Here is a 26,588-nt window from a genome sequence, read left to right on the forward strand (position 1 = left end):
TTTTTTTTTTTTGTCCTTGCAACATTGGATCTCCCAGCTCATAGGGTCATCCCGTCCTGGTTTCAGTCAAAAGGTGACATGGCAGTGGCATACATTGATCATCAGGCAGGGACCAGAAGTCTTGCTGTGGCAAGAGGTAGAAGATCTTGTTCTGGGCGGGCCCTGTCTGCCATTTACATCCTAGGTGTGGACAGTTGGCAGGCAGATTTCCTCTCACAGCACCCTGATCTGAGGTAATGGTCTTTACACCTGAAGGTGTTCCTGGACCTGTATAACAGGTGGGGGATGCTTTAATATTGACCTCCTGGCTTCATGCTCCCTCGTCATTTCATGACAAGGAGCATGGAGCCGGCCTCTCGGCCAATCAGAAACCAGGGCGTCGCGTCATTACCTTGCTTCCTGATTGGCCGGCCAGACGGCTCCGGCTGGGTACCGGACGAAGGCCGCGTTCTCGGTGGAGAGGCCCCGGGGGTAACAGGCTGCACATACTAAGGTAAGGGTGCTTTCTTGTTAATCGGGAAGCCGGGTGGCTACTCTTTACACGCTTCCCGGCTAATCAGGAAGCCAGGTGGCGAGTCATTACACGCCACCTGGCTTCCTGAATGGGACTTCCGTTACTCGGTAATTGGTATTGGCGAGTACCGAAAAAAATTTATCGGTACTTGGTACCAAAATACCAGTATCGGTGCATCCCTAATTTAAATCCATTTCTTTTGAGTTATTGAGGGACACAGGTCCCACCCTTCTATTTCTGATAATGTTTCTTCCGTTTCACCACAAAAATGAGGCATGCTGAGAGTAAGTGGGTTATCCTGGCCTGATAATTTTATTTGTTGCATGCCAACAGTCTTTGAATTCCATGTCCCTCAATAGACAAATTTATTGTGCAGCTAAATTATGTAAAATTGATACTTTAAAAATAAAATTGCCTTTTAATATGGATTATTAAATTGACATTTGAATAGTATATCTGCTACATGGTTTTAAGTTGTCCTGTGCATTTGCTTGTTTGACTAATGTAAAACTTTCATACAGATCGAGGGAGAGGTGGCTATGGGGGTGATAGAGGAGGATTCCGAGGTCGTGGAAGGGGTGGTGACCGAGGTGGCTTCGGAGGAAAGATGGGAGGAAGGTGAGTGTTCTTGGAACAATCTGTGGTAATAAAAAAAAAGCCATAAGGGCCCATTCATACCATTGCAGTGCTCTACCCTGCATCCCACTAATGCAAGTAATGTGCATTTCTGCACACAATAGTGAGAAGAAAAAAAGCTTTTGCTGTGTATTTCCAGTTCATTGCCATAACCCACAAAAAAAAACCAAATGCTCCAGACAGCCACAGCAATAATACGTGTGCATTAGTTGTTTGAACCCATATTGGTACAATGGTAGCTTTTTTTTTTTTGTACCTAAGCACACACTGCACACTTAAGGGCATTTGATATAAATTGGATCCCCCCATGCCTGGGACACACAACTGGTGCATACACCAGCCCATAGACCCCCCCATAGCGGTATATTATGGTTGTCAGATATAACCCACATATAGTGTACAGACATATGCTGTATGTGGGTTTTCATGGGTACCTGGGGTACAGCTGCACACAGCCATTGATGTCTATGGGCAGCTTTATACACCAGCTGTTAGTCGGAGCCTAATCATTTTTCCTTTGTGACTGAACCTCTAACAGTTAGGATAGAATTTGTGGTTGCTGACTTTGTATTTTAGAGAAAAAAAACATTGATTTTGTTTTAATTTTTTATTCTGCTTCTAAACAGGAATGACTTCAGAAGCGACCAGCGCAACAGACCATATTGAGCTGTATTTCATCTCTTCTGCTTTACACATGGGCCTCATTCTACTTAGAATTAAGTTACAGATTACTTGATTTAGTTTTTATTTGGTATTTACCCCATAATGTGAGGATATGTTTTTCCCATTTAGGGAACTATTGGAAAAGTAATTTACACAATTATGACCCTAAATTCTTCCGTTTTGAAAATTAAAGTATGAAATATTGCCAAAAGCATTTTTGTAATACAATAAACATGACTTGTTTTTAGTTTGTATTTTCTCTTACATGCTTACCTGTGTTTAGGAAAATGTGTCTTAAAAGTTGCTTACCTTGCTCAGCCATGGCATTAGAAGTATGTACATTCCTGACAAAGTATCATAGATAATTAGTGCATTGATAACCACTTTTATATTACACCTGCTCATGTGAGCTAGTTGTGTGATGCATTTCGGTCCTGGAAAAAAATTTCCATCCAGCCCAGTCAGTGAAGTTACTCTCTTCCTAAGAGACATCCTCTTTTCAACCTAAAGCTGCCCATACATTTTTATAGATTATCTGCAGATTTTTGGAAAAAGTGCAACAGATTCCACCATCTACGCTAGACGGTGGATGGAGGAATCTCCCACTGGGCCAAGCTTCAGTATCTCGCTAGTTGGACCCACTGGCTGTCAAAATACCTGAACATTGCCTGCATCCAATCAGTTTGTTCAGAAGCTGAAGCTTGGTCCAGCGGGTGATTCCCCCATCCACACAGTTTAATGTAGATGGAGGAATCTGTTGCACTTTTTCCACCTGACCATAGAAAATCTGCAGATCTATAGGTGTATGGCCAGCTTTAGGCTTGAAACCACTTGCTCTAATTGTAACCCGTTATCAAAAAAAAAGTTTTAGATGGTATAACACTTGCAGAATGTCTGTCACTGGGCTCTGCCTGTGATGCTTTACAGAGTTTTGTGTGTACTGTTGGCCACAAAGTGCAATCTAGTTGCAGAGCTTTAGCACAGCCTCTGGTGTAACCCAGTCTCTGACTCTGAATAAGCCGTAAGTAGCAGAAATAGCCATGTAGGTCACTTTTAGACACTACCCCGAAGAACTACAAATCCCATCATGCCTCTCTACCTCTGGTAGTTTTCAGAGTCTGGCAATACCTCATGCAATTTGTAGTTTCACCACAGCTGGAGTACTAAAGTTGCCTACACCTGCAGTATGTTCTGTATCCAGCATACAGCATCTCACAGAAGTGAGTACACCCCTCACATTTTCTCTAGTCACCTTCCAGGACAGCATTAGAGAGATAGGCTCCTCCCACCGGAACAGGAAACGCATCACCCACACTTAGAATAAAAAGGAGCACAAGCCTAGCACGCTTCAGTTATTTTGTGTTTCCTCCGGCCGAGCAGGACATCGTAATGTTTGTTGTTTTCCTTAGGCCTTCGTGCTGGTGAGCAGGGGCTTCCCCCCGACAGGGGTACAGCAGAGGGTCAGTGGACCCGGGGTACCCAGGAAGGGGGGCTTCCTGAAATATTTTATGGTATAATTTCATGTGACGACACAGAAGAAATGACACTTTGCTATAATGTAACGTAGTGAGTGTGCAGCTTGTATATCAGTGTACATTTGCTGTCCCCTCAAAATAACAACACACAGCCATTAATGTCTAAACCCCTGGCAACAAAGTGAGTACACCCCTAAGTGAAAAATGTTCAAATTGGGCCCAATTAGCCATTTTTCCTCCCTGGTGTCATGTGACTCGTTAGTGTTACAAGGTCTCAGGTGTGAATGGGGAGCAGGTGTGTTAAATTTGGTGTTATCGCTCTCACTCTCTCATACTGGTCAATGGAAGTTCAACATGGCAAAGAACTCTCTGAGGATCTGAAAAAAAAGAAATTGTTGCTCTACATAAAGATGACCTAGGCTATAAGAAGATTGCCAAGACCCTGAAACTGAGCTGCAGCACGGTGACCAAGACCATACAGCGGTTTAACAGGACAGGTTCCACTCAGAACAGGCCTCGCCATGGTCAACCAAAGAAGTGCTCAAGCTCAGCGTCATATCCAGAGGTTGTCTTTGGGAAATAGACATATGAGTGCTGCCAGCATTGCTGCAGAGGTTGAAGGGGTGGGGGGTCAGCCTGTCAGTGCTCAGACCATATGCCGCACACTGCATCAAATTGGCCTGCATGGCTGTCATCCCAGAAGGAAGCCTCTTCTAAAGATGATGCACGAGAAAGCCTGAAAACAGTTTGCTGAAGACAAGCAGACTAAAGACATGGATTACTTGAAACCATGTCCTGTGGTCTGATGAGACCAAGATAAACTTATTTGGTTCAGATGGTGTCAAGCGTGTGTGGCGGCAACCAGGTGAGGAGTAAAAAGACATGTGTGTCTTGCCTACAGTCAAGAATGGTGGTGGGAGTGTCATGGTCTGGGGCTGCATGAGTGCTGCCGGCACTGGGGTGCTACAGTTCATTGAGGGAACCATGAATGCCAACATGTACTGTGACATACTGAAGCACAGCATGTTGCCCTCCCTTCCGAGACTGGGCCGCAGGGCAGTATTCCAACATAATGACCCCAAACACACCTCCAAGATGACCACTGCCATGCTAAAGAAGCTGAGGGTAAAGGTGATGGACTGGCCGAGCATGTCTCCAGACCTAAACCTTATTGAGCATCTGTGGGGCATCCTCAAATGGAAGGTGGAGGAGGTCAAGGTCTCTAACATCCACCAGCTCCGTGATGTTGTCCTGGATTAGAGAAAGAACTCCAGTGGCAACCTGTGAAGTTCTCAAGTCCATGCACAGGAGGGTTAAGGCAGTGCTGGAAAATAATGGTGGACACAAAATATTGACACTTTGGGCCCAATCTGGACATTTTCACTTATGGGTGTACTCGCTTTTGTTGCCAGCGGTTTAGACATTAATGGTTGTGTGTTGTTATTTTGAGGGGACAGCAAATGTACACTGATATACAAGCTGTACACTCACTACGTTACATTATAGCAAAGTGTCATTTCTTCAGTGTCAAGCAAAATTCCAATTTGAAATCTTCTGCCCCCATGTGCTCCAAGATGGACTCTCATAGTTTAGAGTTAGGACTAGACATGTGCACTGCCAAAAAATTTGTTTCGTTTTGTTTTAAATTTGGATTTGTTATTTCGTTTTTTGGGATTCGGGTGTGAAAGTCAATTCGGATTCGGACCGCACTATAAGTGGTGCCTTGGTGCGGCTTTCACATTTTCTGCAGAAGACGTGTATCCAAACCCCTGTTATTATCCTTAGTGGTGAGACAAGTTGTTTTACATGCTGGTTTGTGAGTGTGCCATGATGCCTTTCTACTGATTTCTTCAGTGTCGTCACATGAAATGATATCAAATATTTACAAAAATGTGAGGGGTGTACTCACTTCTGTGGGATACTGTACATGCTTCTATCTGTAACCTCTGATCACTGCTTTTGTCCTCATTGCCAGCCTGCAAGCCTCCACGTCCCCTTGCCATGTCACAATATAGATGTATGAGCCCCAGGCTGTACATGGATAGAGGAGGGAAGTGTGGCCCTCTCTGCTGAGCCAATGGAATACTAACAGGGTTATTCACAAAAGGGTGAATGCTCTGGTGAATGTGGGATCATTGTTCCCTGATCTATGCTTTTTCTCCCTGAAACTACTTGTCTGTGTCACAGGATTAAGATGGAAGCTGTTCTGGTGATTATCATAGCTCTGGACTGCTCCAGACAGATGTGGTATGCGGACCCGGTAAGACTTCTGGCAGATGCTCTGTGGTCACTGCCAGATCCGTCAAGATCTTCTGTCCCAAGGACCAGTTGGTCATCCAACTTGCATGGCTGACGTGCAGATTCTAAGTGATAGGGACATCTCTAAATTGATTGTTTTACGATGCCAAAAGCTCCCTCCCCGGGAGCTTCTCTGTGGGACATACTCTTTCCTGCAGCTGCATCTGGGTTGCATAGTATCCCCCAGGAAGAGGTCGTTGGATGATGAAACGTTTTGGGTGGGCGGAGCATACTGACAGTCGGCCATTACACACGAGGCGTGTTGGATCTCCAAGCAATTTAGTAACTTAGGTTTGTATGCACATTTTACCTGTTTTTAGAATTAAAAGTTGATTGTAATCTACAGAATTATGGAGATATGTTTTTTGGAGCCATTGTGGGACTGTCAAGGCGAAGGTAGTGTTGCCTGACCAACTTGTGGAGTGCTTGATGAGGAAACGCAAGTGACGGACCGGTTTTAGGAGAGTCTGGGATTATCTGTTAATTATATGGCGAATATATGGTTTTCCCTAACTGATGGCCATTGGAATCTGGTGAGTGCTGGAAAGGTTTCACAGCACTGTTCGTGTTTTCTGGTGTTGGATGGGAGCACCATATTAAGACGTTTTATATACATATTTAGCATAGACTTTTATCAAATTGGATGTTTGAGACTGGACACAGATCAATTCTGAGAACTATTTGTGATGGGTCTTGGGCTCATTTTACACTTATTAGCACTGATATGAATTTAAATGTTTTAAGATTTTATTTTATTTTTTATTGTATTGATCAACACTAGGGATGGGCTTCGCATTCGAGTCGAACCTATGTTCGACTCGTACATAGCATGTTCTAATGCTCGCCGGACGCCGAACATTATGGGATGTCCGCGGTCTGTTCGACCGCGGGACATCCCACAATGCACTGCGCCGTCCGAAACGGTAATTGGCTACAGTCGGTCAGGTGCAAGACTGTTCCAATCAGGGCTCAGTACAAATATAGAGCCATGATTGGGCAAAGTCACGATGACTCTGCCCAATCATGTCTCACAGCTAAGTCCCTGCAGCACACTATATAAGGCTGCTGACACCGCGGCCCTATGTAGTGTGTTGTAGGAGATAGAGAGAGAGGGTTCTAGTATAGTTACAGCAGATTGATAGAGAGTTATAGATAGTTATAATAGACTTCTGTGTGTGTGTATGTATGTAGACTTCTGTGTGTGTGTGTGTGTGTGTGTGTGTGTGTATATATATATATATATCAGAATGTCATTTTAGCTTCAGCAGGTTCTATACATCATACAGATGTGCCACTTTACGGTCAGTGAAAGGGGACCCCACAGGCACCATATATAAAGGAATTTTAAATTTTTAATGTTTCATTTTAAGTGATGTTAAATCACTGCTCCTTTTTAAAAATTGTATTTTTTAAGTGTTTTTTTAATTGATACATGTCCCCAAGGGCAGTACCCGGATCCCCATACACTTTTTATGGCCAATTAATTGCATATACGGCTTCAAAATGGGGACATTTAATTTTCTGAATTCTACCCCCATAGACTTGCATTGAGTTCTAAGTTCGAATTAGAACTTTTTCCATGTTCGAAAGTTCGAGTTAGAACCGAACACGGGAGTGTTCGGTTCATCCCTAATCAACACTATGGTTTAGAATTTGAGCGCAGTACAGGTGGTGGTATATGGACCTGGGTTTAATTTTTGCTCTCTGCACTGTCATGGGTCAGCTCTCTGCTCTTTCTAACTTGTTTCAGAGACTGCTGGCCTCTCACCTCCTTGATGTAAGACCTATATCTCCCATGTGGCTCCACCCATCCATTCCCTAGTGACTCCATGTGACCTTAATCTGGTTCCTGCATTTTCTTTTTTTTTTTTTTAAATCAGTTTGAGCTCATTAGATGTGTTCCTCCTTACTCCACCCACAAGGTAGTGTTTATTGTAGCCATCACCTCCTGAAGGCAACTTGTGTTATCATGCCAATCCTCAGGCCCAGGACTTCCTTCTTGCCTAAGGTAGTTTCTGCCTTTCACCTCAAACAGGACACTGCTCTTCTGTCCCTTGGTCCAGCTCCTTTTCACCAAACAGAAATTTCCCTCTGGTCCAGATGTGATTCAGGCTGTGTGAGCCTATGTCTCAGCTACTACTTCTTTCAGAAAGACTGATTTTTCTTTCTCTTTTTTTTCCCCCCCACCCATTTTGGATGGACCCTGGAGGGATGCATCTGCTTCTTATTTCACCATCTAAAGATTGGCCGTTATCCAGGTTTTTGCTCCCAAGGTATATAGTGTTCCACCCAGAGGCGTAACTGGAACCTTCAGGGCCACGGTGCAAGAAACCATGAAGGGCCCCCCTCCCCAACCTCACCGTGTGGTTAAAAGGTAGGTTGCTGAGGTCCCCAGCAAGGTCCTCAGACAGCCGTTTGTTTTAAAATTTTAGTGCCGTGTTCTGTGGAGAACGCTGACCCAGTATCTGTGCTTATGTACAGACAGGATTAACGAGGAAACCGACATTTATTTACAAAGTATTCGTTTGTAATGGTTAATTGTGACCGTTAATAATATACCATCCATGGCAGTGAATGATGGAATATTATTAACAGTCACAATTAATTATTTAAATAAAATACTTTGTAAATAAATCACTGTTATTTGTAGATGTACTCGATCTCCTGTGCAGCCCAGCTGAGACAGGAAGCACTGTGAGTCCAGCACTCCTGTCTCACTGATCACACAGAGCAGATCGGACGTTCTCTGGTCTGCTCTCGGCCCTCCATTGTGAAGTAATTTGCAGTGGTCTTGGGTCCCCCAGAAGCACGGGTGACACCAAAAACCATGGGGGGCACAAACATGCTGCTACAATTGATCTGGGGGCTGTATACCCACCCAGATCGCTTGTACAAAACAAGTGGCAGCTCCCCTGCTCTACATTTAGCTCTGCTTGCCAGCATAAGGGCTAAATGTAGGAAAAAATCTGCCCAGTGCTTCATGTCCTGGGTGATAGAAATTGCGCTCCTCTGGACATAATATTAAAATGATACACACAGAATATAATGATAAATAAACCAGTTCGTATGTGGCTAATTAACCTCCTTCTGCAAACCCACAAGGTGATTACACATGATATTGAAGGTTAATTAGCCGTATAGGAGCTTGTTTTTTTTTTAATCATTATATTCTGTATCATTTTGATATTATTGTTTCTCAAAACTTATCCTCATATTCGGCGTTATACAAAATTGTCCATTCATTCTGGGCCAATTCTTATGTTCACTATAGTGTTAAGTAATAGTGAACATAAGAATCTACTGGCATGTTATTTTGTACAATGCTGATAAACACACCAAGAATACATGTTAATGTTTGTGTGTAAAGATTTATGCTTAGTGAGAGCAGGGCAGTAAATATCTGTGGAGCTAGCTTGCTGGGAGATGAAGAACGATCTCCCTTTGACCCCCGTGTGTGTGACCCATCCCTCGCCTCCTTACCTTCTTCTCCATATCACGGCTCTCAGCAGCAGGGGAGGTGGGGGGGACATCCTAGGGTTGTCGGCAAAATTGCCTGATGCTCCGTTACTCGCTGCTCAACAACAACAAAACTTTAACCCGGCTGCTTGCCCACAGCTGAGCTGAACCGAGAGAAGAAACCACCTGCCCGGCGTACGGAACTGCATGTCCTGGGCGTTGGGCGATACAAATTCCGCACCCCTGAGTGTGTCATGGTAAATGCAAAATGTTATCCAAAACTGGGATAGAGAAATATTAGTGTAATATTCCCTAATATAATCAATTTCTCAATTTTCAAAGACATTTCGGCACACAGTGTGCAGGGTCTGGGCCTCTCATTCTTAACCCCGCCAGTATCCGTCGGTCTCTCTCCCTCCCCCTTCTCTGAGAGGAGGAGTGGGGGGAAAGAGTGAGAAACAACAGAGGTGGAAGGGAAGCATGAGAGCGACCGACCGCTGCAGAGAAGCTCTCAGCGTCGGTCGATCTTTCGCCCTCACTTTCTTCCCCCCTCCCCATCACATCGCCGGGGACTCTGTCTCCTGGGAAACACTTACATTTCCTCCAGACAGCCGACCTGCAGCTCCTCTTCAGCCTCATTCTATTCTGTTCACGCGTTTAAGTTCTAAGGTGAATGTTTTGGCCTCTCATGATGGCAGCTTCAGGCAGCTCTCGCGTTGCAGGCAGACCCCCCAGCTCCCTATTTGTTTGTTTTTTTAGAAAGACCATAGGATTTTGTTCACCATAAAATTCATTTCATGGAGTCCATTAAGGGACGCAAGTTCCTACTCTTCTGTGTTTAAAAACTTCCTGTGTCCCTCAATAGATTAGAGAACAAAGGATTTTTGTTGGCCATGCACCTAACATTTTCAACCACAAACATTTCCATCTTTCAAGAAACCAAGCTATACAAACGGGTTGAAATACTTTCATAACTTTTGAAGTGGAATTCTTAATTTATAAAGCACCATCATGTCCCCTGGCACTGTACAAGGTGCAATAGCACTATTTTGATCGAACCAGATGGGACCGCAGGGACCTCCAGGTCACACAGCTTACTAGTGCAAACAAGGGTGGCTCAATGGAACCCTGCAAGGGAAAAGATCCACCCTAAAACAGGATATCAGGGCCAGTGCTCAGGGGACCAGCTGAACTTTTAAACATCAAAGAGCAGCATCCATTGTAAGTGATTTAATCCGCATTTGAACTTAAATAAAAAACCTTTTGCCTTTAAAAGCTCTTTAAGGAGCACTGTAGCCATGATATTTCACTGTTGTCTCCACCTAATGTTAAAATTGGATGTTTCTTTTATATTGTAAGCTTTCATGGGCAGCGCCCTCCATACCATCTTGATTTGTATTGTAACTATATATTGTAAAGCGCTGCACAAACTGTTGGCACTATTAAAATCCTGTATAATAATACACTGCTATTTTTTTATTTTGCTTTACAAAACTGAAAGTATTTTGCACACCAAGTACTGCTCGGGTAGAATCCGCAGTTTAGCTCGGCTGATTCCCTGGGAGGTGGAGGGTTAAGAATCTTTAAAATGATTCATTCTATGAGCAGTATAGAAACAAGTGAGTTTCCTGTGACTGTTCCCAGACTGCAGTTGATTAGCAATGCTGCTTTCACATGGACTCCTCCTGCCAGCCTGGGGAGGTGCCTGAATCCCTGTAATCAGCGAAGGATGTGTAGCCGCATATCCCACTTCTAAGAGAACAAAACTCCACAACTGGATAAGTTCCCATCACAACTGCTGGACTGCTCACACGGCCGCCTTGCACTTCTGCTGGACAGAGAACTGCATTACCATGCTGGACTCCCTGATAATGGCAGAGATATGCTGCTTTTCTGAAGAAGTATAGCTTTTACCATAAAAATGGTCACATTCCAGGTCACACTGAAGATTCAATTCAGAGATGGCTTTAATTCTCCATAATACTAGGACATGTCCAAGTGTGCTAAAGGAATGAGTCTAAATAATACTGGCACTTCATTTTTGCAGATAAGGTGGTTAAGGATGCCGCCAGTTAATATGCCAACAACAGTCTAGCTTGCTTGTCAGATTAAACATTGGACCAGTGTCTGCGGGAGTGATGGTCTTATTCTAAACATATTGAAGCGGCTCTGAATCTTTCAGTTTGAGAATGAAAGCTGGAATTACCTCCCTGCTTCTCCTCCTTGCCATTACTTTGTGCTCATCTATTAGTCACAGCAATGAGGAGATTGTACACACTGCACAGGTAAGGAATTGTGTTTGTACTGCTGCCCCAGGCTGGCAAAATACCATATAGATTCAAATATTTTATTTATAAACATACACTGTCTTATTTTATTAAGAAATCGTGTTTATATGCCAAATATGCCTTAGTCTTCCTTGTACCGAAGAAAATATGGAGGCTGCTGTTGTGAACCAGCTTTTCTAAAACTGCTAGTTGCCTGGCTGTCTCTGGCTTCAATACATTGGGGGAATTTATCAATTTGGTTGCATCATCAGCATCTTTTTAAACTGTCGCATCCCTGATTTCTAGTGCATATACTGACATACATTTTTTTCATTTCTTAATGCCTTTGTCAAGCAAATTTTTCTCTGTCTCTAACCAAGCTCAAGCTGGGAACCTCCTGGAGGACAGAAATGCTCAGCCGACTTACGGTTATAACGCTGAATTATCTTTGTACTTTAAAAAATTCTCAGGAGCACTTCTAGAATGTGCAACAGTTTGGAGGGCTATTAATGTCCCCAATGCTGAATGCAAATACTGCACAGATAAGAAATAATGCAAAATCTCAGAAAACCTGCATTAAGTCGCAAACAAATAATATGTTGCAGAAACACTTCAAAAAAGACGCATAGCAGAGATAAAACGTTGCAGTTAGCATGACATTTTGGTCTTTGCGACTAAACATGTCGCAAACGAGTTCATTCAATTCTCCCTATGGAATCTCTTAGGGCTGCAACAACTAATCGACATAATCGATTATAATCGATTATTGAAAAAGTTGTCAACTTTTTCAATAATCGATTAATCGTCTTCCGATCAGTTGGCCCTGTTCACAGCACTGACCGCGACATGCATAAAATAAGTGTTTATAAATACTGATCTGCATGCAGGTCAGCGACTTCAAAAGTGTTACATTTATTAGATAAGCATGACAGGCTAGTATCATTTTCAGGAAAGGTCAGCAATTGTGGCTTATAGGTTTCCTTTCCTTTCTTTTTTTTTTGGGGGGGATTTTCAGTCATTCAAATTAATGGGTTGCCTTATACCAATGCACATTATTGCATGGCACTGGCACACTCATTAACACACTGTAATGAACCAGAAAGAGCTAAATGCCCCCTTAAAGCAGGGGGTGGGGAACCTCCGGCCCTCCAGCTGTGGTGAAACCTCAAATATCGTGACACTTGGAATACCAAATCATGTGCAAACAAAATAGGTTAACAGGTTCATTGTGTGAGGATTCTCAACTCCTTTAGTAAATCAGCCTAAATCTGTTAATTATTTCTGCTGTGATGTGTTTCTGGAACTGTAGATTGGTACGTTTATAGGCCTATAGCCCTGGGGACCCTGTCTGTTGATGTTCGCTCCTTGGATTAAGGGTTTTATGACACTGTTTTGGAGACTTGGTCAGCGATGGCGGTGGGCTAAGAAAGGCAAGTGCCCCCTGAGTGGATCATGGAAAATGTTCAGCTACTGATTTGACACAGTGCAGTTGATGATGACCAGTAGTAAAATGCATAGCACAACTGTTTGCAGTTATAGTTTGATGTAATCTGAAAGTGATGAACTAGCAAAAAAAATACAATGGACCTTTTCTCCCATTTTTGTGCAATGCATATGTCAACAGATGCGCTGAGGTATTTATAGTATGAGCTGAGAAAATGCTGGGTATATGTGTGGATTTATGTGCAAAGAAAGATGCACAATAATATATCCAGGCCACAAATACTAGTGTATAAAAATACATAAACCATCATAAAAAAAATGATCTTTGAACAACTTTTAATACTACATCTTATGGACTTCAGAGGCATTTTTTTCAGTATCGGGTAGATTGTTAAAGCTGAACTCTAGGCAGATATAAAAGGCACAAATGAATGCAGCTCTAATTACATCATTAGTTTTTATTAATTGATGTATTAATGAATACAGAGCATATTTTTGCATATTTTTTTTTTATGCAAGCAGTGGAAGTGCCTGAATTGGACCTGGTATCAGCCTCTTGCAGTCCCTGTACAGCATGGCTGGAGTGAGACACGAAGCATTAGTACAGGGAACCAATCAGTTCATGTATCAACAAGAAGCATGCTGAGAGGAAGAGAAAGCAGAGTGACCGAGGGGTGAGCTCATCATTGTGCTGGTTCTCCCTTCACTGTCCAGTCATAGGCTCAAAAGAAGTGGGTTCGATAATGCTGGGCATCTAGTAGCAGAAAAAAAAGTATTGTTTTAGTAATAAAATCAGCTTTTGCCGCAATATTCACCCTAAATCCAAAGTTTTTTTTTTTAATGGGCTATTCATTTCTATGTTGTTATTTTGTTACTGCAGTTCTGCTGTAATCAATTGATATTCCTTAACTTGTCCTTGCTAGTAGATTCTGCCACCCAACATTTTATGATTCAGCAAATGTGAGTCTTGAAATAATCTGGTAGTATATTGAAAACAAGTGGTAAAGACTGTCCATGTATGTTAAAGTAACACTGGAAGCAAACCTCTTTTCTGATAGCTGAACTCTGATATCAAAGACACAAAGGAATGCAGTTCTGTATTCCTTAATGCATCATTACATGTACATTTTTGAACACAAGCAGTGTAAATATGTGAAAATGACCTGGCATCAGCCTCTACCAGTCTCTGTACTAGACATGTAAGCAGGCAAAAAAATTTGCCTGCTTCATTATGTTGTTTTTCGGGATTCGGGTCTGAAAGTCAATTTGTTTCAGCATTCATATTTGGATGAATCCGAACTTGTTTGTTAATTTCGGATGAGTTAACTGATAATTACGAATGAAAATGTTTAACTTTTCTGCAGAAACAATAATAAAAATAAAAGGTGTGCAGTTCCCCCAACACTTCATACCAGACCCTTTAGGAATGGTAGGGGGGACCCCTGATGAAAAAAAAAACCACAAAAAAAACAGCTCTTCACTCCTGTCTATTTACCCTAAAATCCCATACCAGACCCTTAATCTGGGTGGCAGCCTGGCAGGGTAGGAAAGGGGAGGGAAGAGCAAGCAGGCACCTTGATTCTGAAGCATATATTTTTCAGTAGGTCACAGCTCTTGGCCTGCCAGTTTGCTGCCTCATTTATTACAAATACTACAGCTGCATGAAGAGTAAGTTTTTAGTTGGAGCTCCAGCGATTTGAGCTAGAAGAGAAGCCAAGAATAATGGGTTAAATGCTGCAATGTTAAAGTGTATTTAACATGATTCATTTCGGCTCTTTTTAAGCACAAATGATATCATATGTTTTCTCAAGACTTGATTATGTGAGAGCAAGAATCTATGTATGCCTCGTTTGTATATTACCTCATATAAAAAGGCCAAATGTTACACTACACTTAAGAAACAGCCAGTTCACTTAATCTGTTTCTGTTGATTTAAAGGGTAATAGGACATTTTAATTACACAGTTATATACATATGATAGCAGCCTAAAAAAATGTATATATGGGGAAGTAACGATTGCAGTGGCTAAGACATACTGTAGGTGTATGAATGTAGGATCCAATGTTATGGACTTAAACCTGCACTTGCACAATATAAATAAAGGCTTGGAAAATATGCCAGCTTTATATTCTGGAGCATAATGACCTGTTCAGGAAGGATTGAGATATAATATGGAATAAGCAGGTAAATAGTGCCATACATAGGCGTTAGAGAACATTTTGCATATGGAGGCACAATCGGTGCGGTATGGAAGTCGTGGTAAAACTATATACAAACGTAAGAGAGTGCAAAACAAGGGGCGGAGGGGTGTTTGGATTTCATTTTTTTTTTTTTTTTTACATTTTGAGTGAGTATATCTTTATTTTTCTCCCTAGGCGAAAATGAGCACTTAAAGGAGAACTATGGGGTTAAAGTGACATTAAACCCTCAGATTTTTTAACATAAACCAATACTGTAATGCTCTTTGCTGCTCTTCCTTTTATATCCTCATGTCTTCTCATGCTTGGGGAGAACTTCCCTTTGCAGCTGAGTGCCTCTTCCTGTAGTGCTGGCTCAGGTTTCAAGCCTATACAAACCTATACACAGACACCATGTATCCATTTCAGAGACAAGGCAGTCTGCTGCAAAACAGAAGTTCTGTCCAGCATGAGAACAGATACAGATTTAAAAGGAAGAGCAGCAAAGAGAAGGGAAACAATCATGGATTACAGTAAGGCACACATTACAGTATTGTTTTATGTTAAAAAATCTGAGGGTTTAATGTCACTTTAAGGCTTTTCCCCATAGTTCTCAGGGTAACGGGAGGACACAAACTAGCGTCCTCCTGTCACCCCAGGCTCAGTATACCGCGAGCTGCTGCTCGCGGTATACTGAGACGCCGCAGCTGAAGCGGATCCCGACAATTGTGCCGGGATCCACCCAGCTGTGTGACTGACAACTGGCTCTGCCTATCTAGAGGCAGAGCCAGCTGTACCCGCCCCTGCATGTTCCGCCAGTCAGTGCTGGCGGATCGGAGCGGGGAGGGGGGAATCCAGCCCCTCCCCGTCACGGCAGAGAGCTGTGACAGGATCGAGAGGTGAGCGAACGCCGGTATGTGTTCGCTCACCTACCTGTGACAGTCTCATTGTCACAGGTCAGCTAGAACTATGAGGTGAGTGAAAAGCACTCACCTCATAGTTCTCATTTTAACCCTTGCAGCACGGAAGTAGCCTCATTGCAAGGGCTACAAAATTTTGTGCCTGGAATTTTTCTTTTAACTATATCGAATTGTTGGCTTCCTTTTGACTTAATTATTTACATCATGTATATGATTTCTGAGGTTTATGTTTTTGTTATATTTTTATTTTGATTGATATTTTACAGTGTAAATAGTTTATGATGGGTTTTGTTAGACTACATTTAAGTTTACATTGCTGTAGTTAATGTCAGCCCTGCTTTGGGGCTTGATTCAATAATACTGTGAGAATGAAACTGACTAGTAGCTGACTTTGTGAGAAAGTTTCCTTGTATGTTTGTGCGAAGTGAACTGAACATGCTGAGCTACAATCCTCCTCAGTCCTGATGTGTCCTCTCATTGTATAGCGTTCATACAGCAGGAAGCCTTTCATGTCCTGAATAACTGGACATAGTTTCAGGATCCTGCACCGCCAGCTGGAACTTCAATTTCTTATGTCTGTAAAGGAAAGCAGTATGCATGCCGCAAGCTGAATAAGATGTAGGATCTACAAACAACGCTAATCTCCCTCCTGAGGATAGGCATCAAAGAGGAAACCATTATATTTCTCCTGGACTAGACCTACATCCTTTATGGATATAGATGTGAGCTACCCAATAAATATACTAGCATACAGCCTAATATCATGTCTATCTCCGTATATCTCAGGCAGTGCCCTCTAGGTTCCCGCTATGCCTTCGGCGTTGTCAGGTTAAGGGCTCCTTTCTTCAAATTTGGTGGGATTGTCCCAAGGTCTGTGCGCTTTTGGTCTAGGGTGTATCGGCTGCTTTACACAGTAACAGGGAAATCGTTTTGCAAAACTACGGTTGAAGCAGTGGCGGAACTGCCACCATAGCGACCGATACGGTCGCTATGGGGCCCGCGGCACATCATGTTTGTAAATAACTGGGGACACATAGTACTATGCATTGTGTTACTATGTTGTATTTATAGTTTACTGTTTACAAAATTAATGAAAATTAATTTCCTCCTCCCTTGGTCAGTTAACCTCTTGCCGTCTGCCCGTAGTAAAAAAAACGGACGGACGGCACTGCAGCATCTGCGGGTTGGACGGCAATTTTTTTCTGCTCGCGCGCGCCCCCTAGCGGGCACGCACGGGCAGAAAAGACCCGATCAATGCACACACCCGGTACCGGGTGTCACACATATAGATGCTCCTCTCTTCAAAAGACCACCTGCTTTTCAGCTCCCTCGTCAACTCCTCCCATGCTCGCCTCCAGGACTTCACTAGAGTCTCTCCCTTTCTATGGAACTCTCTACCCCAACCTGTCTGTCTGTCTGTCTGTCTCCCACACTGACTGCCTTTAGGAGATCCCTTAAGACTCATCTCTTCAGGGAAGCCTATCCCACCCCAACCTAACTACTGAACAATCACTTTCTCAAACAATCATCCCCACACAGCTACCTCCTCATGTATCACTTCTCCCTCCCTTTTAGATTGTAAGCCCTCACGGACAGGGCCCTCCTTACCATCTTGTCTTGAATTGTATAGTGATTGTAACGTCTTCAATGTCAATAAACATTGATTGAAAAAAATCAGCCATAGTGCAGGGATTGTATTATTTTCTGTTAGTTTTAGCAGGCTGAAAGATTAGTTTTATGATCAAAGTACAATTACTATACTTCATTACATCCTTACAAAGCAAGCAACTACCTGCAGTTAGTTTCTGAGACTACAGCTGTGCTATGCATGTGCGTAAAAAGAATATAGGCCATCAATAAGGGGCCAGTATACCCTGATTCTGCTTGGTTTATATATAAACATGTTGATATACTTTAGATATACTTGCCAAAATATATTAAATGACACTTGAGATTTCTGAGGCTTAAAGCTGAAATCTAGGCAGATATAATAGAGACAAATGAATGCAGACATGTGATCATTAATGCATCAATCATTGTCTTTTTAAAATAAAGCAGTGAAAATACCGGACTTTGACCTGGCATCAGCCTCTTGCAATCCCTCTTCAGTAGGGCTCTAGTGTGAGAAGAAGAAACGGAGGGAGCCAACGAATGTATGTTCTGACAGACAGCATGCTGATAGAAGGTGAAGCAGAGTGACAGAGATGAGCTCATTACTGTGCTGCTTCTCCTTTCACTGTCCAGTCACAGGTTGGGGGTGGGTTCAGGACAATCTGGGCTCATAAGAAGTGGGTTGAATGAATATCAGACTGAGGCATTGTGTGTTGGAAAAGGAGTACTTATTATTTTTTGTTTTAATGGCCGATCAACTTTTATCTTGTTATTTTTGGCCGAAGTTCTGCTTAAGGATGATGGGTTTCTGTGCTTCCTGTCAGTAATTTAAAGGATGCTGTAGCAGTCCTAAAAACAATACAACCTACCGTATATACTCGAGTATAAGCCGTCCCGAATATAAGCCGAGGTACCTAATTTTAGCAAAAAAAACTGGGGGAAAGTATTGACCCGAATATAAGCCGAATAGCATGGGGAAATCTTAATTGTCTGTGGATGCTAGTTGTAGTTTTTTGTAAGGCATATTGGGGGGAATTTATCATAGCCATTGTTTTGTTAGGTGATGCTCCAGTTTCAGACAGCCCAGAACAAGTGAAGATGTAAACAGTTGCAAACTTTTGCAAAACACGTGCAATCGGAAAATAGTGCAAGCTCTGGTCAAAACAGGTGAACATGTTAAAAGGAGCGGCTAAACAGATTTGCACATTAAAAAAAAAATATCTGAAGAGGCTAAAACGGTCGCGATTGCTATGAGAAATTCCCCCTATTGTATTTTCATCTGTCCACCTTAAGGGCTAGTTCACACCAGCCACTGCATTGAAGTCAATAGCACCGCAGCCGCTCCCCCCGGCCGCAGTGCATTTGCCTGCACCAGAACCCATGCCACATCAATGCCTCCATTCCGGTATGGTGCAATCAGAAAATATAGTGCATGCTGCATTTTTTTGGACCGGAACGCAGCAATTGAAGTGCCACGAGTTACGGTGCGGGCGATCGCACTGCAGCTGGGGGCGTGGCTGCGGTACCATTGACTTCAATGCACCGCCACGCCCCCTCCCGCCCCAGAGCACAGTGAGCCGGCTGGGATGCGATGCAGTGCACACCGAATCGTGCTGGAACACACTGGGGCTGGTGTGAACTAGCCCTAATTCTGGAATTTAGAATATTATAACTATATATACAGAATGTGGGATGCAAATTAATTTGTGATTTTATTTTAAGTATATATTTTTTATTTTGGTTTAACTCTTACAGGTAAGATGAGTTTAGGCAAATCTGTTATTAAGATAAGCTTTGTAAACTTTCTTTACACTTTGACAGCAGGCTCTACTGTTTGTCAGTAAATACTACCAGTTTCTTAACATATGGTGCTGACATACCCTAGGAACCTCCAAATCCGTGGCACCTGCAGTATGACTTTCCTATAAGTCACAGCTCAGGCCTGCATTGTGGGATCCAGTGAGGCTGTACCTTAGCAGAGACTGACCGGAAAGTTAATTTCTGTATACTTCATGGAAAGTGTATATTTCAGAGCTGTTGTTATGTACCAATATTTCGTTTTCAAAAACTAATCATAATGCCAAGTTTGCTTTTAAGATTGTCTGTTATGAGAGAAATATGGTACTTCCTTTGCTGACCTCCATTCTAAAATTCTAGCTGTCTCTGGCTTCCATACTTTGAATCACTCACATGCAAAAGGTATGCAGTGGTGAAGGCTGAATAATGTAAGAACTCCTGTATACTTGCTCCAGGTCAGGGACTTAAAGTGACATTAAACCCTCCATTTTTTTCCCCCATTCTAATTCTGCTGTAAGGACTTACCTTAAGTGATGCCTCTTGATCTGAACATCATCTTCCTTCCAGCAGTTTTCAGCAGTCCCTCCAGCACTGGTGTCGGTCAACTGATACAGCGCAGACTGCTGTGTCTTCTTGCCCCATGGAACCTGTCCTATGTGCACGCTCATGGCTGCATGCATTGATTTCTACTGAGTATCTCCTCTTCTCCTGGCCAGTGATCTCCACTGCGCATGTGCCCACACACATCCTCCTGCATGGCCGTTCGGGGAACCTAGATGCTGCAGACGCAAGCAAGCAGCGGAGACAGAGGTAAGTATTTACCTATTTGATAACTTTTTTTAATGTTTTTGCATATAGCTAATGCTTGCTAGTAGTAGCTATATGTAAAAACATTTGAGACTTTAAAGTAGATGAACAAAGGCAGCCTAAACTCATTTTACATTTATTACTTTTTTTTAAGTAAAAATAAAAATAAACGTTAAATACTGTTTCTGGAAAAAAAAAATCTGCCTCCCTACAGTACTGATCAAGTCATTGCAATTGTAGCCATTTGGTCATGTAATCTTTAATGAGATGACTTCTGCATTCAAATGTTAATAGTAATAATATATACAGGTGAAACTCGAATAATTAGAATATCGTGCAAAAGTAATTGCAGTAAGTGCTGCAAAAGGGGCCCAAACCAAGTACTGAGTACATATGCATGATTGTACTTTTCAGAGGTCCGATATTGTTCTATGTACAATCCTTGTTTTATTGATTGCATGTAATAATCTACTTTTTTGAGGTTGTGGATTTGGGGTTCTTGGGGTTTTCATGAGCTGTAAGCCATAATCATCACAATTATGACAAATCACGGCTTGAATTATCTTGCTTTGCATGTAATGAGTCTATCTCATATATTAGTTTCACCTTTTAAGTTGCATTAGTGAAATAAATGAACTTTGCACGATATTCTAATTATTCGAGTTTCACCTGTGTATATATATATATATTTTTTTTTTTTTTTTTGCTGTGTGAATAGGAACTCATAACAGACATACATTGGGGTTTTCTTAAATCCCAAAAGTGGAAAAACAAACCAGCAATGACCGCTCCCCATATTTATATCCTTTCATATTCCCTTTAGGCATATTGATCTGCATTTACCAATATAGTAAATGTCTGATGACTTATGCTTTGCTGGCAATGTTTCAAAAGCACATTGTCATTAGTGTAATGTACAGTCTGTTTCATAGCTATCCTTCAAGTTAGTGCTTGTCACTGCAGTCCATGCAAGCTGTTTTTAAAAGGGCTACAGATAACACAACAATTTTACTGAGGTTATGAATCTGTAATCTTGATCAATAGGTTGTCTGGGTGTTTCTTCTGTACAATGGCAGTATGGTGATTGACAAACTTTCATGGAGGAGGGTGTAGCTGTATTGAGGTTACCCAAAACTGTAGTAAAAAAAGAATCAGCATTCCAGAGTAAACTTCACAGTGTAGAAAATCATTTCAGCCTTATGGACTGCTCCATTTCCCCATTGGAGGATTTTTCATCTATTTATTTTTTAAAGCCAACTATCCCATCACTTTCTCTCCCAACACAAGACCACCAGGTAAATTAGAGAGTGAATCTCCATAGCAGGGACACCGATAGGGGCTCCAATTTTTTACCACTCTATCCAGATCTTTAAAAAGTAAAACATTTTACTTTTAGATATACATTAAACTAAATTTTCATGTCTTCGTAGACTGTTGTTGGGGATTATGATCAGGTCCAATTTAAAGGAAACAGTGGGCTTCTTTGAGAGGGATAGCTCTTTAAATGGGTCATATGTCTGAGGGCCCTGCCTGGTTCAAAAAACAAAAGCACTTATACTAATCTGGTAACTAATATTGAAGTAATGCTTGCAAATTACTATATATTACCCCTAAAACTCGTCCTGATGTATTCAGCTGTAAAATAGTTGAAAGAAGTGTAACCTTTATCAACTAAATAACAACTTGGATCCCCATTCAATTCAAATTACTGGATTGTTAAAAAACATTTTTTGGGTGATTGTTGTAATAAGCTGCGCATTGCCTCTTGTACAGTACATCCTATTGACTCCCATATAACAGCAACATTATAACAGTATTATGTAATACAGAAGTTAAGCATTTGCCATATTTATTGTTTGGTAGCAACAAAAAGCAATATCCTCTTGTGACAAACCACCTAGGTCTAACTGGGCATCCTGCTGAGGAAACTGTTTCTTTGTTTAATGTTTTGCAGAAAACAAAAGATACAAAATACATTAGTCTGTTTCTTGGCTCCGTATTCAAATTGCAGGAAAATCCTAATTTCCCCCTGTCTCTGCCAGTATCCTGGAAAATGGCAGGAGTCATGTAGCCCGTTGACTTGCAGTTGGCACTAGACATAATGAAACGGCTCTGACAAGTGTGAAATTCCTACGCTTATTGTCTGGATCTGTTGAAGTAAGGAGGTTATTTTAGCCAATCTTCTCTAAGTGATGCATGTAAACAAAGAGAGCCATTCTATACAAACACAAACTATACGGTATATACGGTGCATTTATACAGAGGCAGATTTTACTGGCAAACCTATGTGGGTTTATGCAGTGTCTGTGAATGTACAAAAAAACATTTTAGACTGAAGAATATTCAATAGCTGGAATTTTCTCATACTTGCAAACAGTAGCAGAAAAATGGCTGTGGTGGCTGCTTGGGGCCCAGCCTACCATGCCCGCTGTCCAAGTGTACTTCCAACAGTGTTATTCAAATGTAATCATTAGCACTGTCTGGATGTCCATTCCCCATTTTGGGTGTCTCGGCACTGCTATCTGTAGTAGGAGAGTAAGTTACTTGCTGTGTTGTGCGCGATCTGGAGTTTCTTTGAAGTAAAATAATGAGATATGTTCAGCAAATGTGCAACTTTTATTCTGTGATACATCCCTTTTGGAAGTTATAAGCTATGACTTCTCCTCATACACTGCTTGGCCAAAAAAAAGGTCAACACCTGGATTTAGTTAAGCAAATAGATAAGAGCTATAGGTGTTGCTTTAAGGTGCCCATACACCTAATGGTTCTAGTTCGGAAATCGTCCACGAATGGCCTTTCGAACAATGATCGATCAGTCGATGGAAACCCAACATTTAAAAAAAAAATTTTTGACTGTAGTCCTGGCCAAATTTTCTTGGAGGGTGAGGCTAGAAAACCTTTTTTGAATCGTATGGAAATCCATGGATTAGTGGCGTTTTCGTACCCCAGAAAATGGCAACAAAAACACTGCACATGCGCAATTGAAAATCCATTCTGTTGATTTGGTGAGTTAGAATTGCTATCAAACGATTATCAAAATCAACATTGGTCTGTGCATGATGGGCTAGAATCGAAAGAGGGTTGTTGGCAGCAAAAAAAATTCTGAAACCATGTGGGAAATGAACTGATTTTTTAAGAAGGTGCTACTATGTAACTTCCTTGTTTTTCCCACTGGAGATTAGTACGTGTATTTCAGATACCAGCGGACACCAAAGGATAATACGTTATATGAAACGTATTATCCTTTGGTGTCAGCTGATTAGCATATATGAATGAGAGCACATTATACAAACAGATCTGCGTACCTGAAGATTTATAATTGTATGTCATGCTTTTTTTTTTTTTTTTTTTTAAACCAGTTAGTGATATGATATTTATGTCCAAAACTGATATTTTATCTAATTAAACTCTTTTTGTAATTGGAATACTTGTCCCAATCCTCTGTTAACCCTTTTTAAACCAGCAACTCTTGTTAGCTGGTTTATCTTTTTTGTATATAGGGTTCATTTTGGTTACGGATCTGGTTGACAAAAATTAGATAAAGGGTAATTTAAATGGTTCGGATCTCCAGGCAGAAACAAAATCGTTTTCTATTAGTACTGCAGCACCGCATGGGGGCTGGGCACATGGAACAAAAATAATATATGCCTGTAATGTTGTTTAACTTTATATAATATTTTTAAAAAAGACATTAAATAATGAAATTAATAAGTAGATCTTGCCATTGCTAACTAAGGCTTGTATCCCCCTAGTGGGGAAAATAGATGAGCACATGTCCAGACTCCAGAACACTGTATAGTGTGGCACAGCTATATCAAATTCTGCATACCTGGCTTTATATTATAAAACATGTATAATATAAAGCCAGGTATGCAGAATTGGATATGGCTGTGCCACCCTATACAATACAGTGTTCTGGAATCTGGAGTCTGGACATGTGCTCATCTATTTTCCCCACTAGGGGTGATACAAGCCTTAGTTAGCATTAGCAATGGCATGATAAATATTAATTTCATGTTCATGTTCTTCATAATATGAAGAAACTGACCTAAAATCATTATTTTGAATTGCTTTAGAAAAAATGTGACCTGCCCCTTTAAGAAAAAGTATCGGTAATTGGTTTCGGTGAGTACTTGAAAAAAAGTATCGGCACTCGTACTCGGTCTTAAAAAAGTGGTATCGGTGCATCCCTAGTTGTGATATTACTCAAGCTTATGAAAATGATGGTGAATACGTGCTGTAATCAAAGCAAAAGGCGCTCCAACTAAATATTAGAGCATGTGACATGTTTTTTGGCCAAGCAGTGTAGTTCCCTGGTATAAAAAAAGCATTTAGTTACCATAATGGTAATCAAACCTTGCTCAATGTTACCATGCTTTTTTAACCAAATCACACTGGTTTAGCCATGCCTACCCTTGTCGCATGTGATGAGCAATAGTGGTGTGAGGTAAATATGGTCCAACTTCAGCATATGCCTACTACTGGCCAGTGTATTTTTATGTTCAAAAGTTATGTCCTTTGTCATAAAATAATTTCTTTACTTTCTAGACTTATCTTATGAAATATGGCTACCTTAAAGAAGAACAATGGGACTACAGTGAAGCACAGCTTGCAGTGGCAATAAGGTAATGAGACATTGACCATATGCATAGAACCTCCAGATTGACTTCATTTAAAAGGCAAAGCAGTGGTTACAGTAGATCTTTGTCCTTCAGTTGGTTACTACTTAATACTGATTCTCTCTCCTCATGTGTTCTGCAGCTGGAAGTTGCTTTTCAAAAAAAATCACTTAATTATGGCTTTGAATATACTCATCAGTTCTTTGAGTTAAGTCACTTGTGCATTTAACAAACAACACCATTCAATGTTTTTAACACATCAAAGCACCATCATTTTATTTGCAGGTTTATTTCCCCCTAAATTTGAGGTCAGGACCTCACACCCTAATATAAAAAGTTACTTTTGTGAGAGATAGCAATAAAAGTCGAAATATGAACAATTCCTTTTTTATTTCACATGTTGTTGTTTCTAATTTTTCTCCCCATTGATATGCAGGTCAAGCTGTCCGGCAAAATATGCGGTGACAGGGATTTTGATTAACTATAACATTGCTATTGGTGCCTGAGCAGTTTCAGAAATATATTTAGAATATTTAAACCATGTGAATAAAAGGTGACTCTTGTAAGCCCCCCCTGGCAGTGTTATAGTTTGTCCCAACCCCTTTAAGTGCCACTTTTGGTAGACCACTTGGTCTGCGTGTAAATGTAGAGTCAAAAATAAAGGCCTGTGAAATAAAAAATAATGGAAATATGGAGAAATGCGGAATGCTATTTTTAAAAGTATTAATTATATACAGTTATCTGAATACAATATTTTTGTGATAATGGTACACATGCCCTACAGGTCTAAGGGCTTAGTTACTCTAGCCCCAGCACTAGGAGTCTCCAGTTCCTGAGTGGCAGCTCCCTGCTGGTCATTAATCATAGACATTTATTCCTGCAGTCAGGAAATGCCTGACTGATTGAACCCCCTTACCAGAAAATGACGGGATTACCATGGTAAATAGATATGATGGGATTTTATGGCTCTTAGTTTGAAAAGGTAATCCACAACAGTTTCTTCTTCAGGCAAGGGATGCAGCTTCTGGAGTTACATAGTTACATAGTATTTGATGTTGAATAAAGACATATGTCCATCAACTCCAACCTATTAAGTCTGTTTTAATTGGCAACTGTTTCCCTGTATTTTTTCACTCTACTTGTAAGTGGATGTTTTTTTTGTGCAGTGGTTTGAGTCCCAAAACAATTCTAGATACATTTTTTGCAGTTTTTAAACTTTTTAGGTTCTAGGCCAATGGTACCAGTAAACCAGTGCGTAACAGGGATTTTATTGCTTACAGCCATGCCAGAATATTGGACAGGCTAGATAGACCTAGGCCATTTAGATTAATAGGGCAGTGCCTGAGACTCCTGCTGAAATATGCCATCAGTAAACTGCTATCAGGAGATTGTTAAAGTTAACTACAAGTACACAGCAGTCGTTGTCACTCATTCTTAGCCTATTGGTAATTCTGTTCTCTATGACTAAGCCCATTATTGGGTGAGACATGAAGAGGATCCACGATGGGAAGATGTGTACCTGTGTGCTACAAAAAACTTTTAATCGAAGCTTGCGGTGTGCAATCTGACTTTTTTTCTGTAAATAACTGCAAAATTCCTGTATAGAGGTGTAAGAACCTCATTGATGGTTGCAGGAAGCAATTGATTTAAGTAATTGTTTTCCAAGGGCTGTGCTACCAAATATTGAGGGTGCCAATAGTTTTGCCCAGTCCATTTTTTGAGTTTTGTGTGGAATGTGTCAGATTTGGCTTTTTTTTTTCTTTTTCATGCCAATACAAACAAAAGAAGTAAACATGAGAATGCCTAAACATATTTGTAATTGCAACAATTGTCTGCGCGGTGTGGTGCATTATTTGACAGAAATGCAGAGGTGCCAATATTTTTGTCCGTGAGTGTGAAAATATA

The 26,588-nt window shown here is 41.2% G+C and overlaps 2 protein-coding genes across 2 annotated transcripts in view; both read left to right on the plus strand.

Moving 5' to 3' along the window:
• TAF15 (TATA-box binding protein associated factor 15) overlaps nt 1-2,060 on the plus strand; it is a 32,614-nt gene extending 30,554 nt beyond the window's left edge. Inside the window, exons 15-16 of the mRNA XM_018561450.1 lie at nt 1,036-1,132; nt 1,777-2,060. Coding sequence (XP_018416952.1) covers nt 1,036-1,132; nt 1,777-1,816 — 137 coding nt within the window. The 3' untranslated portion in view covers nt 1,817-2,060. The remainder of the gene's footprint in view (nt 1-1,035; nt 1,133-1,776) is intronic.
• Nucleotides 2,061-10,698: 8,638 nt separating this feature from the next.
• The window catches only part of MMP28 (matrix metallopeptidase 28), a 48,607-nt gene continuing 32,717 nt past the window's right edge, over nt 10,699-26,588 (plus strand). Inside the window, exons 1-2 of the mRNA XM_018561456.1 lie at nt 10,699-11,327; nt 24,613-24,689. Of these exons, the coding sequence (XP_018416958.1) occupies nt 11,232-11,327; nt 24,613-24,689 (173 nt within the window). The 5' untranslated portion in view covers nt 10,699-11,231. The remainder of the gene's footprint in view (nt 11,328-24,612; nt 24,690-26,588) is intronic.

The sequence above is a fragment of the Nanorana parkeri genome, unplaced genomic scaffold (assembly GCF_000935625.1).
Source record: "Nanorana parkeri isolate BGI_ZX_2015 unplaced genomic scaffold, ASM93562v1 scaffold525, whole genome shotgun sequence".
Taxonomy (NCBI): Eukaryota; Metazoa; Chordata; class Amphibia; order Anura; family Dicroglossidae; genus Nanorana; species Nanorana parkeri.